This window comes from Copadichromis virginalis, linkage group LG17 (assembly GCF_057382275.1).
Source record: "Copadichromis virginalis isolate Kocher_CV1m ecotype Utaka linkage group LG17, C_Virginalis_male_GT1.1, whole genome shotgun sequence".
Taxonomy (NCBI): Eukaryota; Metazoa; Chordata; class Actinopteri; order Cichliformes; family Cichlidae; genus Copadichromis; species Copadichromis virginalis.
The window spans coordinates 14,373,817-14,394,700 of NC_140634.1; the positions used below are offsets into that span (position 1 = coordinate 14,373,817).

The 20,884-nt window shown below is 37.6% G+C and overlaps 2 protein-coding genes across 4 annotated transcripts in view; one reads left to right on the forward strand and one right to left on the reverse strand.

Moving 5' to 3' along the window:
• Window positions 1-8,962, forward strand: part of ghrhrb (growth hormone releasing hormone receptor b) — a 75,884-nt gene extending 66,922 nt beyond the window's left edge. The window contains exons 10-13 of the mRNA XM_085437679.1: window positions 3,311-3,402; window positions 3,518-3,647; window positions 3,750-3,791; window positions 5,505-8,962. Coding sequence (XP_085293805.1) covers window positions 3,311-3,402; window positions 3,518-3,647; window positions 3,750-3,791; window positions 5,505-5,711 — 471 coding nt within the window. The 3' untranslated portion in view covers window positions 5,712-8,962. The remainder of the gene's footprint in view (window positions 1-3,310; window positions 3,403-3,517; window positions 3,648-3,749; window positions 3,792-5,504) is intronic.
• Window positions 8,963-10,128: 1,166 nt separating this feature from the next.
• The window catches only part of adcyap1r1b (adenylate cyclase activating polypeptide 1b (pituitary) receptor type I), a 39,960-nt gene continuing 29,204 nt past the window's right edge, over window positions 10,129-20,884 (reverse strand). For 2 of the 3 annotated variants that reach the window (XM_085437676.1, XM_085437677.1), the window contains 11 exons: window positions 19,632-19,745; window positions 19,417-19,520; window positions 19,219-19,316; window positions 18,321-18,453; window positions 18,049-18,202; window positions 17,907-17,967; window positions 17,751-17,820; window positions 17,576-17,667; window positions 16,501-16,630; window positions 15,762-15,803; window positions 10,129-14,727 (listed from right to left, as the gene is read on the reverse strand). In XM_085437676.1, the coding sequence (XP_085293802.1) occupies window positions 14,335-14,727; window positions 15,762-15,803; window positions 16,501-16,630; window positions 17,576-17,667; window positions 17,751-17,820; window positions 17,907-17,967; window positions 18,049-18,202; window positions 18,321-18,453; window positions 19,219-19,316; window positions 19,417-19,520; window positions 19,632-19,745 (1,391 nt within the window). In that variant the 3' untranslated portion in view covers window positions 10,129-14,334. The remainder of the gene's footprint in view (window positions 14,728-15,761; window positions 15,804-16,500; window positions 16,631-17,575; window positions 17,668-17,750; window positions 17,821-17,906; window positions 17,968-18,048; window positions 18,203-18,320; window positions 18,454-19,218; window positions 19,317-19,416; window positions 19,521-19,631; window positions 19,746-20,884) is intronic. The other variant, XM_085437678.1, reaches the window with a different exon arrangement.

The following is a 20,884-nucleotide window of genomic DNA, read 5'->3' on the forward strand; positions in this document are numbered from 1 at the left end:
AGAGAATGATAGCTAAATGAGGAAATCCTGACACATGAATGAACTAAATCTAGGGGCATTTATATGAGTGTAAAACAGAATAACTTGAACTAAACACTTAAAACAGAAAATACTAAGGAATAATACATCCATGTAGAGACGGGTGGATGAAGCGCTGTGAAACTTTGAGGCTTCTTCCTGATTGTACTGAAAAAACAGGCAAAGCTTCAAAGTCTCAAAGGCAGATACTACTAGTATCTGTCTACATCTAGTGCTCATGTGCAATTATAACAGCCACAAATTTCCAAATGATTCACACAATTCAGTGATTCCAGTTCCAAAACAAAAGAGATAAATTAAATCTTAAGAATCAGAATACTTTATTAATCCATAGGGAAATTGTGTGGGTTACAGTTGCTCCAAGACAGTAACAGTAACAGACTAAACTATTTAAACAATACAATATGTTACAGATTTTGCAAATTTAAGAAATAGCACCAATATATAAAAATCACTCAATTATAAATATCAAGGATTAACAGGGGTGGTTATAAATAGATATCAAGAATATTGACAAGAATATTACAGAGTAGAAAAGAGCATATGCAAAAAGGGTGTAACTATTGCTGTGTTTACAGTGTATTCGATGGAGGAGTTCTGCAGGGAGACGGCCAGGAATGATTTCCTGTGTCGTTCAGCAGCATCTTCCTTCTAAGAATTATTGACCACACATGAAAGTGCTACAACATTTTGAAATGTCAAGTTGCTAATAAAATGTTTAACACTGGAACCACGATGGAGTCATTTTAACCCGTAGGAATTAATGCAACACCACTTTTCCAGGATGCTGGGTTGACTAGCAAAACTTACTGTTCAGAGACATTTTGACATAAAGACTCACAAGATTTTTTTTTAAATATATATATATATAAGAGGTTGTAATTAGATAAAAGATTAATAATTAGGCTACTGCAGGCCTGAATGGGTAGTACAAAAACATGATTTCCTGCATTTAACTGTTGTAAATTACTTATTTATTACTTATCAAACCCGTCAAACATCCTCTCATGAATGATATTGAGTCATTTTGAGGTGAAAGAGCATTCCTCTCACAGGGTAGAAGCTGCAATCAATTTAGGCAAAGTCAGTTTTTTAATATTCTTTGTTTATCCAGGTATAATTCAATTCAATTCAATTCAATAAAACTTTATTGATCCTGAAGGTTGACCCCGAAGGAAATTGGGTTAAGGCTGCCAACCTTTGCCAGCGCCGACTTACCCTTCTGACCATACATACATTACACAAACATCACATGGGGAAGACAGGTCAGAGAGGTATAACAATGGAAAATGCACCACATGAGGAAAGATAAGCAGAAAAAAAATAACTCCCCTCAGACTGAGCTCCAACAGGGAGATCAGTTTGAGAACAGAAAAAAACACCTCTGCACATAGCACATGAAAAAAACTCTAAATACGCCAAAGAAACACATGACAAGCAACAGGGGTGGGTAAAAGGTGAGAGACAGCCGACTTAGACAGTACATCCGGGCCTGCACCCTTTGCGCTGGTCTCCATGATCCACCATCAGCATCGGAAGGGAATAAGCGTCGAAGGCGTTTGGAAAGGGAGGGGGGATGAGTGTGTGCATATCAGTGTATATGTATGTGTGTGTGTGTCCAGAGTTCAGCTGAGACAGTGTCCTTCGCCCTGCCAGGCTAAGTAAACAGTCTTCCAGCCAACCCAGGTGGCCTTGCATGGAATGGGAAGGAACAGTCTAAACACAGTCGTTATCAGGGTGTTTTTTGTTCGGCTCCAGCCTTGCAACTGCAGCTGGCGCAGAGAGGGTATCCACATGAAGTGATGGTGCTTTTTACTTTAGTGCGAACAACTCATATGAATTTCAAAGCTGTTCTAACAGTCCAACACTGGTCTCTCAATCTCCTGTTGGAGAGCCTTGAGCTTTCTATGATGTTATCCAAACTTACGTTCCGTGATGTTGTCATTCTTTTTGCTCAAAGAGCAGGTTCTGAGAACTCACGACCGCAGTGCACTTCCCCAAGATGTGATCGAATTTGCGCTCAAAGGTGTTATTCGAGCTAGTCCCTCAAGATGTAATCCAGTAAATGCTTAATGGAATTAAAAATGTCTTTTTCAAAAGAAATCTGTCCTCAAAGGCAGCAGAAATTACAATAATTATGCCACTGTGAAGTGGCTTAAAGGGACTAGATTGATTATAATGTAGCTCGCACAATAGGTAAAAGGCAGAGTTATGAAGATGCTGGTAAAACAGGTATTTTTTTTACAGGCTAACCCCTTGATAACTTCTGCTGGCTACAGGCATAATAAACATATCAAAGTTTTTAGACATAACAAAGTAAGTATGAGTTGTTAAAACCAATAATCAATCAATAATTGATCTTTTTTAAAATTCAAAAAGAAATTAGATGGAAATAGTCAGGATGATCCCACCTGGCAAATCTAGTGTTTAATGTGTCGTCCTGTTATCAGGCTACTTAAAACATCATTTAACCCTTGTGTGGTGTTCGTATTTTTGTTACTCAGCCAGTGTTCATGGGTCTGGTGGACCCGCTAGAGTTTTGGCTTTCCAAATTAACACTATCAAACAATTTTATGTTAAATTACTCAACAGATGTTTACTTCATCCCAATTACAAGACATATGAACAGCAAACATGGTTAATTTTTTCCCTTTACCTTTGTTAGATCACATTTATGAATTAATGTGCTTCTCGTTTTTCTTTTATATAAAATGTTATAAATAAATCAGTTATAATCAAGTGGAGTGAGTGGAAAGACACAACACATTTACACGTGAAAAAATAATTGTTTAATTTTTCTTTTGAAAAAACTGAACACGGGTCTCACAGACCCAAACACCATACAAGGGTTAAATTGTTATGACAGGTTTGTACTGTGAAGTAAGATGATAAGTATTTCAACATCAGTGTTTTGGAGGTATGATTGAAGGTTTTTGGCAACTTTTAATGCCACAAAAGATCTGTTGCAACACTACAAAGCAGGGAAGGTACACCAAACATTTTGCATTTCCCTAAAACAAATGAAACAATGTTAAAGAGTTGAACCCATCACCTCACTTCCAGTGTTCCACTGTGACGTATGAAGCCTCAAGCATTATCTGTCATATGGTCACAGAGGTTTGATTCAAGCCTCAACACAGTGTTTTGGACCAGTCTGCTTCAACAGAGTGAAACAAGCTTCAGCCTAAGAGCCAAATGTTCCATCTCTAGTTAAATGTTAACAATATTCTGACAGATTACTAATTTGGTGCTTCCCACTTGTTTCATGTAGGTGAACTTCATGATCTTCATCAACGTAATCCGTATTCTGGTCCAGAAGCTTAGGTCTCCTGGTGTTGGTGGCAATGATACCAGTCACTTCAAGTGAGACAGAATAAATGCTGCTGCGTGTGAATGCATAAACAACAAATATAAAGTCACAAGGGATTGTGAATCTGCATGTGTAGAATGTGTCTGTGTTTTGCATGTGTGTGTGCAGGAGGCTGGCGAAGTCCACGCTGCTGCTCATCCCACTGTTCGGGATGCATTACATGGTGTTTGCCTTCCTGCCAGAAAACACAGGGACAGAGGCACGCATCTTCATAGAGCTCGGTGTGGGTTCCTTCCAGGTAGAACCGAAAATACACATCAACATATAAAGGTAAAAAAGAATAAATATGTGTCATGAAAGCATAAGTAATACTTTTGAATACTATTTCTCTACTCTCAAGGGCTTTGTGGTGGCACTGCTCTACTGTTTCTTGAATGGTGAGGTAAGTAAAGTAAATACTAAACAACATTAGGAGATGTAATGCCTCGACTATTTCATAGTCATATATAGTCTGACTGTAGATTTTTCTTTCATTTAAAAGGTTCATAAAACTGCACAGATGATGCAAATCAAAGATAAAATACACAAAACAGTGCTGCAGTACGGCAACCTTAATTAAATGTAATAATAATAATAATGGATTGGATTTATATAGCGCTTTTCTAGGCACCCAAAATATCACTATTCATTCACTCTCACATTCATACACTGGTGGAGGCAGCTACAGTTGTAGCCACAGCTGCCCTGGGGCAGACTGACAGAAGCGAGGCTGCCATATCGTGCCATCGGCCCCTCTGGCCAACACCAGTAGGCAAGTAGGGTAAAGTGTCTTGCCCAAGGACACAACGACCAGGACAGAGAGCCCAGGGATCGAACCGGCGACCTTCCGGTTACAGATGCGATTCCCAACCCCCTGTGCCACGGTCGTAGAAAGTTTATCAAAGATTCAGTATTCTGAAGTAGGGTTGGTGGAATCAATATCAAGTCAATCCTGAAGGAATCTAGCTTTTAGTGGAATTACCAGCACAATCTCTCTATGTGCTCCATTTTTTGCTTCTTTTTGCCCTTCCCCCCGACAGCCTGTCGCAGTCAATAACTACCACCCCCCAAACCTAGTTCTGCCAGAGTTCAATAAACAAAGATCACTTGGATCACTTGGAAGAATTGAACATGATAATGTTCAATTCTTCCAATCCTATTGAGATAAAGAGATGAATGTATTTGGCCAACAGACTCCGGTGGCCCATCATGGCAGTGACAGGATTTAGGACAGGACCCCTGGGAATCTAGACGCTGGTGGTGGTGAAAATGAAGGTTGATCCTTTAAACTATGCAACATGGAGGCTGATTGGTCCAAAGAAGGCAGGCAAGAAGATGATTGGAGTAGAGTAATGATAACAGTACTGAGTTTGAGTTAGTTAAATTTACCCTTTTAAATTTTTCATATTTATTTCCTATCTTATTCATAGCCTTTTCCTTTTTTTCTTTCTTTAGGTCACGAGCAGTTGTCTAAGCATTTCACTGCATATCGTACTGTGTATGACTGTGTACGTGACAAATAAAATTTGAATTTGAATTTGAATTTGACAGTGTAGAAAAGCAGGGATGTAAAGAACAGAAAAGCAGCCTTACATCAGCGAAAGCAGGAGGAAGACTGATTACAGATTGTTGAATGCACAAGCTTAATTTCTTCCTTTCCAAGTGCCACTCAAGGGATTCTCTGCTGTATTACATAAAATGTCACTATATTACAATTACTGTAACTGTTGTGTTGTATAAATAAAACTGAAGGGAATTGAATAAACTAATAAGATGTCAGGAACCTCACAATCTATAGGCACCTGAACAATGAGAACTATTTAGAGATGCCATTTAATCATCGTGCTTAGAAAAGCACTAATCAGATTAAAGCACCTGAGTAGCAACAAGAAAGACTTGTAGTGTTTTGAAATAATTACTTTTTGTTTTACTATCTCTTACTAGATGAGGCATATTTAACAAAATGTGCATACTGGAAAGGCTAAAATTGGTTTAGTTTAGTTCTCTTTTATATGGTAGAGAAAAAAACACTTGGAAAGCTTCATGCAGGTACATTGTGTATTTCCTGCTTCTAAAAACAGTTATTTGGAATGTATGTTTTCCATCTTGATTTCAGGTGCAGGCTGAGCTCAAGAAGAGGTTTTGGAAGTGGCAGACTCAGAGTTACCTGAGCTACAGTAAACGACGGCGCACCCTGTTCACTGAAAGCAGCACAATCACTCAGATATCTGTCCTGGACAAATCTAGCCCAAAAGATAAGCCAGGCTCTGAGACACACGCCCTCACCAATACCGTCACACACAGCAACGTCTCGGCTGTGTGAAAAACAGCCGACAGCACGTAGTTGTCCTTTTCTACACCTGCCTGGTTAGCAGAGACTAAATCACAGAGCCTGATTGTTGAACGTTTAAGGTACCTCCTAATTTGTATGCTACATTTTTTTTTTAGAAGTGTGGGATTTGTAGGCTTACCGTACACTAAGTCTAATTTGAGTTCAGCTCATTAATTCATAACATCCTATACATCATTTCACATTAAACCTTTCTCCATGATGACACTAGATATCATGTTGGCAGAACAAGAGGTCATTTGTTTTTTGTTTTTTTCAGATTTTGTTTTTATGCTCCGGGGCCCCTCCTCCACATCTTACTCACAACCACCAAATTTTTTTCTTGCCTTGTTTATCACAAAACCATGTCTTGAACTGCTCAGTTTTGTGGGTGACTGTTTTAGTATTTAGCTTTCATTCTCATTATTTTCTTCCAACCTGCTCTTAAAAGGAAATGGGCAAAAATAAATAAATACATATGTATTCATTGTTGTCTCAAGCAGGCACCAGACAGACAGTTTTAAATGTATAATTACAGGAGAATCAATTTTAAACCTTTCTAAAATTCTGAAAATTGTATCACTCCTTTTTGCTTAGTTGTTAGTGGTTGTCCAGTATTGATAAATCTATTTATTGATTAGAAAACATGAATTAAACTGATCCTGTTACGCTCATTTCTAGCTCCATAATTTTATATTTGGAGAATACTAGAATAGCTTTGCATGACAGTTCAAAACAATCCTTATTGTTTTATACTGGGCTTTAGTGCTGTCCATCCACTGTTTGAAACAAGCTCCTTCCTCCTTTTATCTGATTGGTTCTCCCCTAACAGCAGATGATCATATTTGGGAGATCTCCTCTCACTTATGTTGTAGATTACTTCTGCAGCCAGTGACCTCGTTGTGACCATTCAACACTGTAACAGTTTAGTATATGAAAAAAAGGAAAAGCAGAATAAAATAAAATAAAATAAAACAGATATACAGAGCATACGTAGTTTTTAAAACAGGTTAGTGAGAGACAGAAAAGAAGATGAAAACAGGGTAAGGATGAAACGACCATGTACTTTTTACTAAATATTCTTCTGTTTGCTAATTCTAAGGTGAGCACAGCTCATGAATAAGTTTTCTTTCTCAGTCTCCAGACTTTACCAAAGCCCTGTACATACAATAGTTAGTTTTTAAATCACTGCTGAAGTAAACAATAACACATGTTAATTAGACTAGATAGTTATAAACTATATATAAATGCTGGACATAGCTTTGGGGTATAAAAGTGATGCCAGTGCAAAAGTGCCTTACATTTGGGATTTTTCACGGCCAGTAGGGGGCAACTCCTCTGGTTGCAAAAAGTCTTGAGAGAATGACGCTTAATTCAATTCAATTCAATTCAGTTTTATTTATCACCTAAGGTGGTTAATATATTTTAATGTAGACTTTACAATAATAAATAAATTAGCTCCCTCTTGGGGCACTTTATGCACTGACTCGGTAGTTTCAGCTCACAATGATTAAAATATAAAGTTAATTTTGTTCAAGTTTGTCATTGTCAGCGTCAGAAAAAAGACTTATTCTGGAAGCGGCTTGTCAGTCACTGGTATCCTTGATTTCATTTCTGAGCTAAGTCGTCAGTGAAACATCAAGATGGCAACAGTAAAATTGCTCAACTTGAAGCTTAATAGGACTTCAGTAACCAGTGGGTGTTGTTGTGGTGGCTGTGTACATGTCTTATATACAGTCTCTGGTGATGACAGATTAAGTAAGAGACACAAAGGATTTCTGTATTGAAGTACAGCCTGAAATTATTTTAAAAAGTGATTTTATTTATTATGTTTAAATACAATAAGCCAGCATGCAACTACCGAACACTGCTGTTCCCCAATGTTCCCTAATGTTCCCATCACAATCGTACAAGGATACATAAATTCAAATTTTATTAAGACTTAAAACACTGGCCACTTTCTCAGAAGACATTAGGCAGCTGTTCAGATTTTTCATTTTGATTTAAACTATCCAACAATAATCATCACATTGAAATTTAGATGCAACTTAGTAACCAGACTAGCAAGCTAACACTGATAGTAGCTGATTACAGAGCTCTGGCTAATGTTAGAGTCTTTTTTCTTGGCAGTAAAAAACACTTGCTCCCTCAGCAGCTTCACGTTCCCAATTTAGTCATAGCCAGTTATATTTGCTGTTACACATGACATGCGGTGCTGCTTGTAAAAATGAAAACTCTGGGGAAATGTTCACAAAAGACACTACTCTAGTTGCAGACACTTTTGACACCTCTAGACCTGAGGCTAGTTTTTCATGTACTAAATACAAATAAAGAGTTCCTTGCCCACAGATCAGAAGAGGACCTAAACATGTGTTCCCTAAAAATTCATGGAAGCAGATTTTGTAGGGGTACAATTTCTCAGTCTCAAAATTATTAAAAAAAAATAATTTTTTGAATATAAAATAGATCCTCAATCAGATGATTTTTTGTTGTTTTTTGGTTTTTTTGGTACCTTCAACTTAAATTATGTCTGTGATTAAACGGGATGTAAAAGAAAAGTCTAAAAGGTCCCACATACATGTTCACTGTGGCATTTAAGAGCTCTAGTGAACAGTGATTAATGGCATGTTGAATGTTGGGTATTGTATTGTAATCAAGTTTCAGAGAGACAGGCCGATACACATTACACATTGCACAGTGCACTTGTGCACATCTGGAGCACTACACTGTAAAATCTATTTATTGTGAAATTATTGTTTTAATGTCTCTGTGTGAATGTAAATAGACTTCAAATAGAGTTTACATATATTTTATGATCTTGCAGTTCGACTTACAGATTTGTACAACCACCACATTAAATGACCTTCTTATCATAGTAAATAAAAGATAGTTAAAATGTTTAAAATTCCCAAGTTGATGTTTATTCAGTTATATTCAGTTTTGTTTATACAGCACCAAAGCACAACCGACGCCTCAAGGCGCTTTATATTGTAAGGTAGACCCTACAATTATACATACAGTGTACATTCAGCATTTTTTGTATCATACTGTACATACATGTAACTTACTTTTATTCTTATATACTGTAATATTACAAAATGTTGAAAATGAAAAAGAAGTGTTTGTGTACATGTTCCTATTTATTAGCATAGGTTCAGATAAGTCTAGTTACTAATTACTAAGCTAATGCTAATGCCAACACTGATCCAGAACCTCTTTCCTCTAATAAAGAATTTTGATTGATAGGCTGCTTTTACCATGTTAACTGAGTACTGATGTGGTATCACTCTGTCTTTTGACACAATAGGAATTACGCATGTATGTAGACTGCATACTGCATACACAGATATGTACATGTGTATACATTTCAAGTGTTGTCCATGAAAGACATATAACCTTAATCAGCTACTTACCAGGATAGTGCCTTTTCTCATGCGGTATAGCTCGATGTTTCCCAGCAGTTCAGCTGGACTGTAGGTTTGCATCCAAACTCTGTGTAATCCAGTAAGACTGTGATACTGTACCACATGCTTTTGGCTTTTGCTGAGCTATGTGATAAATGTGTTGCTCTGTTGAAAATTGTATAATTAGGAAGTTAATTTTTATTGTAATGAGGGAAAAAAAGCTATGTATGTTGTGTGGACCTTGCAGTTTAGATTGTTTTCATTTACATTGTAGGAATTGGACAATGCCCCCCCCCATTTTACTTATAAGTGTGATGTGAATGTTTCTCATGCAGGTTCCAGTTTACTACATGTGTGCAAGTTTCTGCTTTGGTCTTTGCTTCTACAGGGAGGAGATACATAAGCATACGGCTGGCTTTTAATCAAGCATAGCATTAGTTCACAAAGTGAAGCTCTGCCGCAGGCCCAGTAGATCAGCTGGACTGAGTGTCAGCTCACATCAGCTGATGGCTCAGCTGATATTCGTTTACACGTCCAACTGATAATGAAGAGCAAATTATTTCAACTGTACTTCATTTCATTTTTTTTTTTTTAAATAGCACCTATTAACCACAATACTCATCTCAGGGGACTATTGTAGTATATCTTATACTTGCTTGCTGCTTAATGTCGTGTAACAAACAGAGTCATACTACTAAATATAAACATGTAGTAAATGTGCAGAAAGAAATATTATTCTTTTGATGACAATGGACCTCCCTGAAATATTATTAAGTATAATTTTGGTGGTGTCTTTGGCCCTAAATACTAATCCTACAGGAAATGTTGGGTAATGTATAAAAAACTCCATAAAAGAGGGCTGGTGCCACCCTCTGACCCCTCTGGATGTTGCCCTGATTAAATCCTAGAGTGCTCAGTTGTTATATGAACAGCAGTCTTTTAAAAAATAATAATAGTATTTCAAAGATTTACATCTTTGAAATACAAAACAGCATTAACAAACAACATTGAAACAACAAGTTAAAAACATTTATTGTTGATATTTACATGATGTACAAAAAAACCCTTCTAATGTGCACCCCCCCCCCCCCCCAAAAAAAAAAGAGAGATCAAATAAAAAGGAGCTGATGAGCAGACAGGAGCAGACTCATAGCAGAGATCTTGAAGTTAATTTTACATTCAGCAATCTGAATCTATGATGAGCCCCATAGCAATCAGTACAATAAAACAATTGAAGAGACAGCATATGTCAAAAAAGAAATTCATTAGAAATCAACTTTGTTGTCATGCTATACAAAAAAAACAACCCAGCAGTTTTTATGGCACTGTACCTTTCCTCATGTTTGTGAACATTAACATTCAAAGGAAAAGTATTTAATGGGTCATGATGGGACTTAAACTACAATCTGATAAAGCATTCACAGTTGAAACCCAATATCTGTGTTCTAGCTTATTAATTGCTTCACCCACTCGTCGGAGGGATTTAAAACAAGGACACAGCTCAGATTCCCTTAATGGCATGGAAGCACGACCCTCCCCTGTGATTACGTCTGCTGGTCAAATGAGATCAAAACGTTTTAAAGCGCATGCATCAGCCGATTAGAGTACAGAGGCATTACAGGAGGCTTTATACTTTTAGCAAACACAATCACCATTTACTAAAAATAAAAATATGAAAACAATCACAGCGCAGTTTTTGAATGACAGCTATTTACTTTGAACCACAAAAACTTTTTGCAAGGTACACTAGCAGCTTGTTTCTGTCTTGCACATTTACACTGCAGTTTATTTAGTCACAAAGGTTGATTACACACCTTTCAAACACTTTAACTAACTACTTCATTGTCAAAAACAACAGGTTCCTATAGTAACAGCAACATCTTTGTTTGACATCAACATAGTACTGGCAATATAAGGCTCTAACTTTAATTTTAACATTAAAGGAAATCATAAATATATGGTTTAAAACTGGACTGGTGAGATTGTCAAAATGTTTGTGATGAGCTCAACTGAAGACCCCAAGTGAACCAGAGCAGAGGTGGTGATTGACCAGCCCTTTCCCTGTATGACCCCCCTATGGCTGCTGTTGCATCTGCACTGGTATTGTTTTAGCTCAGACTAAATGCATACATAGCAGATTAGCAGGACAACACAGTTTCTGGTCAGCCCTTCTTTTCTCTCTTTGCTTTTGACTCATCTGAACTCCCAGAAAATGTGAATATTTGCAGGTCCAAAGACGCCTTAAGTTTAGGGGGGAAAATGACACTCTTACAGTTACAAATAGTATCTATGTGAATTTATTGGCTACATTTTAATATCATGTAGAGAATTTCTATGTTTATTAAGAGAACCACTGCCTGTAGTTGTAACCTCTTAACATTAACAAGACTACGCATGAATATATATAACCTAGATGTCTACTTTTTTTTAGTCATACTTTCAAATGAGCCAAAGCATTTAACCTTAACATACATTTGTTTAGGACAATGTTATCTTTACTTTAAAATATCTGTTTAAGTGATTTTAGTCCAAGTCCAAGTTATTATTATTTTTAACTTTTGGGGTTTAATATAAGGCATCTTCTTACCTGTAAATCACCAGAATGATATTTATGGTGTAAATTCAAACAGCCGATATGGAAAACAGCTCAAACTATGATAACATGCTGAACTGAGGAGATGTGGTTTTCTTTTGTTATCGGTCATAAATAATGTGTGACATACTTAGCAAAAATGCATTATGCTAATCAAAGAATTTAATCAGTTTTTGAGTTTTAAAGGTCGTGTCTGTCTTTCATATTTAATAGATAAGAGTTTATCTCCTGTAATGAAGAAAACTGTCTTATTTTTTGCAAATCCCCCAACAACAAATCAAAAAGAAAAATCATTAACCCCTTTCTTTACTGGCTCATGAGAACTTTTTCTCATATTTCTGCCATTAAGCAAAAAAAAAAAAAAAAAAACAGAAAAAAAAACAACAACCCCAAAACGGCCCACTAAATTAACCATTTATTAGTGTGTAGACGTGATGTTGTGCTGCACTGTACAATGGCCGCTATATTTAGAAGCCATTATACTGTAGCACTGCTTTACTGACAACACTAACTGGTCATGTTCTCTGTGTCTCCTTAAACATGCTTTAAGGACTTTGAAGGCCTCCGGGGTTAAAATTAGTGTGAAGCATTGTAAAAGCACTTTGTAAAACCCTTTACTTTGCAGTTTAGTTTTTCAAAAAGAAAAGACAAATCTCCTTTTATTTGAACTCATCAACAGAAGTCAAAATACTTATTTTGTGCTTAAAGGCACTTTAGGAGACACAAAGTAGAGTCAAACATGGGGTTTTAGAGGATAGCTGAGTCAGACCAAAAGGAAAAATCTGCAGTGACATCAGTTGCAATGCAAACTTGAGCATCGCAAACAGATACGGCCGTGCAAATACTCACTGAAGAGCCGATTCATTTGTCTTTGGAATGAGAAAATTACCATCTTGGTATAAGTAACATCCATCTCAGCGTACTTGTCTTTAAGCAGAATGAGCACATACAGCATCAGTAACAAAGAGCTGTTCCAAGCGAGGAGAAAACCTCATTAATCAAAATAATTCAAACAGATTTTTCAAATGGTCCTCTGTAAGGAGAAAAATACAAAGGTTTTAGCCCGAAAAAGAAGTGCTGTGATGTTTCTCATGGTCTATATCTCCACTTAGACCATTATAGTTTTATACAGTTTCCTCGTGCAATAGGCTGTGGAGGAGATACATGTAGTACATTAGCTCCACAGCAGCCTGATAAACACTAATAACCCTAAGAAAAAGAAAAAACAACATCCAAAAAACACTGAATTCTCACAAACAACCCACGTGGACAATAAATGCAGTTTCATGCAAGCAACTGAACTCATGACATTTCAGTCGTGTGCTCATTTTCATTGACATTTTCTGTACTATCGGCTGTTAAAACTACAGACCTGCTGACTACATCAGTGTCCTCTTCTTAGACTTTCTAGAGATTAAAAAAAAGGCCTGTTTGTGGTCGCATTTGCAAACCTTAGCACTGTGGACACATCTGAAGATCAACATGATACATATTTTTAACTTTAATGGCATATTACACAGAAATATGTCCATATAATAATCTAGTAAATACTGATTGGTGAAAATTTTCTGTGACAGAAGTTGTCTTCAACTACCTTTATATTGTTTTAAATCTGTCACAGCTGAGGCTGCGAATGATAATACTAAGCTTACACACAGTCACTGTTTGTGCATCGCGGGTGCTGCAGTCATTGATAGAAAAAAAGAGGATGGCTTTTTCAGTGTTTTATATGCACCGAAACAGAGGAGACAAAGAGGGATTGTTTTGAATGCGAGTATGATGCCAATGAAACTGGCCAGGTTTGCTTTAGAGTCCCTGATTCAGTCATTAACACTGATAAAGAGGCTGAAAAAGAGAAACTTTCCTCCATGTTCAGGGTATTAAATATACAGCTTCTTTTAAAAGATTACTCCTGGTGTTTAGGGTTAGGGACCCACACCAGAATAAACTGGAGTAGCAGCAGCACTTATCCTTAATTTACATGCTCAGATTGGGGCAGGCTTCACTTCCATGTGACACAAATTATTATTAATATTTATTTATTTTATTATTTTTTCAACCTCATCTTTCACACATCTCCACAGTGTGTAACACAATCGTTTTGTTAAAAAATCCAAAGTCCCAGTTGAGATAAGCGTCGGACACGGAGGACAACAGTTTGTACAAGCTAATAGGAAACTAATCTTCATATTTAAATCCAGCGGCGTGTCCCAGTAAAATATTTACATCAGAGTCACCAGTGTTTACTTTCTTCAGTTAAATCACTTTCCATGGCACAGGCGCTAGGAGATTAATTAAGGAATTAAGTGTAAAGTCATCTAAAATGTATCTTGAGAAAAGTGTGAAACCTGAAGACCAAAGTGTCCTCAGACAGACTGGAATGATCAGTGTGATGGGATACATACTGTATTGTAGAGCTATTTGGTCCCTCTGTGTTGCAAAGCAAATACTGCAACACCAGACAATTCTGAACACCAATACAATATATACAGAGAGAGCCGGCACACATGCCTTTTTAGTGGGGTTCCAGAACGGGAGAGTGAACCTACAGGCTGCACCTGAATGTGTCATTCAATTCACCTGTCATGACCTGTTTGGTCATATTTCATTGGATGTGGACTCAGACAAGTGGCTGTTCTGGGTCGCTGGAGGTGAGTTGGGTTTCCATCATGATTTCATCGGGGTACGGGTTGGGGTAGGGATTGAGGAACGGGTTGGTGAGGCTGGTCATTGGGAGGATTGTAGGTTTGGTGGCATCAGGTCCGGAGGCGGCAGTGTCGTCATCAGACTTGGCGTCCCCGAGAGCGCTGCTCAGGTGGCTGGAGTCTCGGCCTGCAGGCTGGACATGCGGATCTGTGAGCTGCTCTTGCTGAGGATGGACAGCTGCGTCCCCCCGTTCACCCCACTGCTCGCCAACGAAGGATGCCGGTGCTTCAGGTCCACAGCAAAGTACCTGTTCACCGTCCAGCTGCGCCATTTCCTCTTGATCTCCGATTGCACCTTGAGGGATATACTTCACAAGGTCATTATTAATGGACCTCGCTGGAAAGAGACAAGCTCAGTGCCTTCAGGCTCTACATTTCTGAGTGGACTGTAAACAGTCATTTTCTTGTACCAGAAAATGCAGTCTCATGGTTTTACATCTACACACAGTTAAATTAGTCATGCATTCTATTCTAAGAAAGTGCTGAGCTCCAAAAAAAAGTTTCTACTAAAGGGATGAAAATGCGAATGTGCCAGACTCCCTTTACCCCTCGTATTTTTTACAACCTGTTAAACTGAAGAAAGTGTATGTAAGACACACAACATCTTTAAAATTATAAGGGCACGCTGAGACAATGTTTTCTGCTGAGGTCAGTGCTCACTTTCACAATTCATAGCTAGGGAAAAGTCTCTTCATGAACTAATTAATAATGATAAAGTTACAATTAAAAAATATTGTTCAGTACAACATTTTTCTACACTGGGTCATAGTGTTGCTGCCACATTAGCTGTTACACTGTGTTGCTACATTATGTTGTAGACTTCATCTATTTATTCTCCTCTAACACACAGTGTTTACCTGCTGTTGGTTTACCATTATGTCATGTCATTTATTTATCAAACTTTATTATTACTGTCCTTTTTTATTTAATACTTTTTAAAATTTATATGTTCCTTTTTTTATCCTTTATTTATGTAGTTTTCAGAACTGCAAAGTGTTTGTGTAAGAGCATTTTGATTGGCATCAAACTCTAGACAGACCATGGTGTGCTGCAGAAAGGTGACATAATTCATTTAAAAAAATAAGAATATTAATAGTAAAAATGTTTTGACTGTAAATGATATTTTTTTCACTTCAAATTGAATTCTTTAAATATTGACTTAATTAGGAAATATCTGGTGGAGACCCCAAAAATAAAGTGCATTTCTGTTCAATGCAGAGATTCATAACTCAAACCTCAGATCTCATGTATAAATATTTGGATTGAGAGATTATGTGCTGTTATAAAGTACTTTAATAACACCAATGTGTTGTGGTGATAGCTTGCTATAAAAAAGACTTACCTCTCCATTCAGGAAGCAGTAGAGGACGGCCACCACAAAGCCCTGAAGAAACACAGAAAGTCAGAGCATGAGACAAAGAGACTAACTCATCTAAAGTGAACACGATGCAGTCAAGAATCCTTCTGCTTGACTTTAACCATTAATGTGGCAGTTTCAGCTCAGGATGGATGGCTGAATATGCAGGGTGAATAAGTCACGCTGCAAGATGCTGCCTTCTAGTGGAGGTTTATAAATGTTGCTAGCAAAATGTTCTAAATTTTGACTTTGGATTTGAAAATAAATGTAAAAAAATGTTTAGACCTACTTTGCTCATTTCCAGCTCCAGATTTTAATTCTTTGACACTACTAGATCAGAATTTTGTAACTTAAGACTTCAAATTATTAATTATTATTAATTATCTTACTGGGCCTTGAAGCATCCCCTCAGTTCACCCTCTGTGTGAAACAAGTTGTTTTAGCTTCCTTCTCACTTTCTTTAAGTCAAATTTATTCTGACTGGCTGCCACCCATAAAGAAAAAGTTTGAATAGGGGGTGGGCAGAGGTTCTGTGCTAATATTAAGGATGTTGTCTCCCTATAAATACAGATCATAAACAACAACAACAACAGCTATAAAAACAGATCAAAGAGTAGAAAGAAACTGATGCACTGCCACAATATAGACTGAAAGTTTTTTTCTGAAAATAGTTCACACAGGCATTATCCTTGCCTACATTAGGCTATGCAGGAGAAATAATTACCTGGAAGGATCCGAGCCCAAGCTCAAATACCAGACGTTCCCTCTTGCTGACATTCTCAGGAGAGAAGGCGAACACAGTGTAGTGGATCCCGAACAGAGGAATCAGCAGCAGAGTGGAGCGTGCCAACCTCCTGTAAAGCAAACGCATGAAACACACTCATCATCATCACCATCACAATGAGAGAGCTGTTCTACCAATGTGTCAGTCCTCATACACAGAAGACTAAATTTACAGTAGGGCATATATCCATGAGGATAAATATGCCATTTCAAGGTTTCAAGGTTTTAAATTCAGTCAGTAACATATCTGTAACTTATATATCTATAACTAAACACTTTCCCCCACAATCAGATCAGCGTGAGCTCTGAAAAAGCTGGCAAATCAGAACTTTAACTTGGAGAATAAATAATAGGGTTCCAGGAATCATGGAGCTTAACCCAAGCTCCCACAAGGCTCCAGCTTCCTCCCACAGTGCAAAGGCATGCATGTTACATTGACTGTAGGCATGAATGTGAGTGTGAATGGTGATAGCCCTGTGATAGACTGCTCAAAGCTCCAGTGCCCCTGAAATGTAAGGATGGACAGCTGGACTACATAGTCATCCATATGTATTCAGATCTATCCACAAATGGGTCTGTGACACTGGGGTTACTATTGTATATAGTGAGGTGACTAAATGTAGTCAAGTAAAAAGTGAAATATGTTCTACAAAAATGGAAAGACAAAGTTAAAGTTTTAAGATGCAGAAATACTGAATTTGTCTCCAAAATACCTCAATTTTTTAAAAGTAAATGCTAATAATAATGTGCTAATAATGTGTTTTCATTAACAGTGAAGCAAACTGCATGACAGTTCCAAAACTTATAGATAGGGAGAAACGCTCTCCTTATTGGGTAAAAAGTACTTGTTGTTAATTAATTACACAATGAAACACTTGTTATGTTTTAGCACTGATCACAAAATGGTATAAAATTATGTTAAATACACAAATAAGATATTAAACACATTCAAAACAAAATGCATTTACATCTTAACTCATCTAATAAGAAACTTTATGTTAATGTCAAGTACTTACAGGTAAATACTGGATTCATTTCCACCAATATCTGGAGATTGTAACTTCTGAACCAGGATGATGATGATGCCAATGAACAGCACAAAGTTAACCTGTAGAATAAACCAGTTGTATAAAAGTAATACAAATATACTTGACAAAAGAAAGACTGTGTTTTTGCATCCTGGCTTCTCACCATAATTGAAGCCAGCACGGGTCCTTTTATCACCCACCAGATGGCAGCATGGTCATTCATGTCCCAGCAGCTAAGAGTGCAGATGATAAAATGAAATGTTCAGCACATATGCAACAAAAACATGAGACTCTACTTACAGTGTTATTCATAACTCACCCTATATCATCAAAGTGCAGCCTCAGCACTGCCCAGATGGTCACACACACCGTCGGGGTCCCTGAAACCAACATCACCAAGTAAACAACATGACATTTGGAAATATGAATACAACGACAGCATGGCATGTAAGACATCTCACCCCAGCCTATTATGATGTACCAATAGAAGTATCTTTTCTCAGGGAAGAAGGTCTCCACTAGTAACGTGAAGAGATACAGACCCTCGATGAAGAGCCAGAAGTAGTTAGAAAGAACACAGTAGTGGAAGAATATCATCACCGCTCGACACTCCAGCTTCAAGAAAAGACAGATAAAAGCAACGTGCAAGAGAGTGTCAGCAAAGGTGCCACAAACCATCACCAGCATGAGTACAGCCTGCTTTACTGGCACATGTGCAGCTTGTTTTACTCACAGTGTGTATGAAGCAGTGCTCGCTGTCCTCTTTTGCATACAACACGCCGTCTTTGATGAAGACAGAAATAGCTCTTAAGATGAATGACACAAAGAGGTTCATGTGGATGAAGTTCCTGGTACAGTGCAGCTTCCTGTGTGAAGGAATAAATGTGAACACTCTGGATAAAAATTGATTATTTTGTAACTAATATTTTCTTTTCCCTGATAAACACACACAAGTGCTGTTCTGCAAAACACTGATTCACTGTTAACACATAGACAGGATACCAGTGTTAGAAGCATAAGTACTACTACTTCTGCCACATTAATTAGTGTCCATAGCCACTTGAGGCTGGCTCCAAAAGCATATCAGTCTCCAGAGACTTCCATAGGAAAATGTCCAAAAGGTAATACCAGTAATATGACCAATTTGGGTTTTTCTAAATCTGAAGTTAGGGGCGTGGCCATTTTGACTGTGAACCACTGAACTGGACCTCTCTGCTGTATTTGGAAACATTTTAATGGCATTATCTGATAATTAATATGGACTGCTAAGCAGAACAGACTACTCAAATAGTTTGTGCTTCAGTGTTGGTGAGTGAAATTTCAGTGTTTATTGTAGTGCGATAATAAAGACCTATTGGCAGGTATCTGCGTGTTTAACCTGTGGAGTTTATGGATGCCGTATCTTTTATATACAGTCAAGTCTGTCAGATCCTCACACTAACAATTTGTACCAACTTCATAAACTGAGCATCCACAGGCTGACTCATAAATGGCACAGAAAGATTCCATTACAAAGACGAGGTCCTTAGTACTCTTTACTTCACCTGTCAGTGGTTTTGATCTTGTAGCAGATGCATTTCATCTGGTTTAAAGTCAGTCTTATCTCCTATAAGACGTACAGTATTTCTCACCTGAACCTGCACAGGATGACCATGGCTGTGGTTAGAGAGACCAGAGAGGTGCTGTAGCCCACAGTGTACAGAGCTTTCACTGACACGTAATACATGTCCTACAATGGTGATAGAGACACAGAGCATTTCATGTAGAAAATGTCAAATACAACTGTGCATTAGACACAGTTGCAGATGCTGAGGTGCTGTTTAACTCACAGGGTGGGTGCTGTTTCCTTCCTCGTACAGGCAGGCATCAAGATAGTGGGGAAAGGGCTCCGACCAACCAAACTGAGTGCAATTGCGGCTAACCTTTCCCAATTCTGCAGACACAGAGCCCTTTACTTACTTACAGTAAACACGCCAAACACACCAATGTAATTCTACAGCAGTAGAGCTGTCTGAAATATAAAGATAAATGTATAGAAACAGACCGTAGTCTTCTTCACTCATAAACTGAGAGAAGAGTTCAGGACAGTTGACCTCAACCACCTCCCCGAGCCTGGCAGGCTGCCAACATGTCAGATTGTCCCAAAACCACGGGCAATCTGGGGACACGACGGGGAGAAAAGCTCAGTGCTCAAGTCCAAAAAGCCATATGTTCATTTCATATCACTGCTACTATATCAAATTACATTTTGACCAGGTACCTTTTCTTTGTTTCCATCTAATTGGTCTTTGGACTAAATAAATCAATTATCAGACTACTACATGATGATAGTAGTAAAAAATAGTCTTTGCTGTTGCATCTTTTTCTACAACACTTTTATACAGGGATCGGTTTGCATCAGAAATCAAGGAGCAAGTCTCATAGATTTGTAACCTTTTAATTTGTTATTCTGTTTGAGTGTATTTACATGTCACTCTAAATTAGACACAGTTTTAAAGGATAACTGGAAAACAACTGGATATTTTAGCTTTAACTATAACTAATAATTTGTTGTGTAGTTACATTGGTGAGGTATGCCCTAATTTGATGATGTGGTGTGTTTGATGTCAAACATTCTAACGAAAAACACTAAAAAGCTGTGTCCAGCATATATATATATATATATATATATACTGTTCCATGATTTGTCCCATTGCAATTAGGGAAGTTCTACAAAAACAGACTTATTTCAATTAAACTCTCGATTTAAACCCCGCAAAATGTGCTTTTTAAAAAAGGTATTCACAAACTAATGAAGCTCAGTGAGTAAATGTTAAGTAATTGGTCCCCATGTGTTCCACTGCCCCCTCAAAGTGAACAGTGGGCAGTGAACCAACATAAAGAACGGTTCTTTAAACAGAGCAACTGCACAACGACACCCTGGCTTGAATTATAATCAATCAATCAACTCAGCCATTCAACTTCTGCTCCAGATGCTCTCCTTTTAGTGTTAATTTAGTGTTGCATTTTGAATGTCTAAAGCTCACTTAAAACAGACCTTGAGTTAGAAATGGAGAGATGCCTGCAGAAAGCATGTAAAGTGGTACATCAGGTTTAAATTCTGTTTTTAGGACATTGTTGTTAGTGGTTGTTGTGACTGTTTTTTGCAAATAGTACAATGGGCTCTATATTCCATGCTTATATTATCATTAAAGTTTTAATATTAGCACTGGTCTGAAGTTCTGTGGTACTGGTTACATAGTTTGCTTTTGTGTTTTGAAGCCAATTTCATGATGACAACAGCTTCTAGCTCATCTC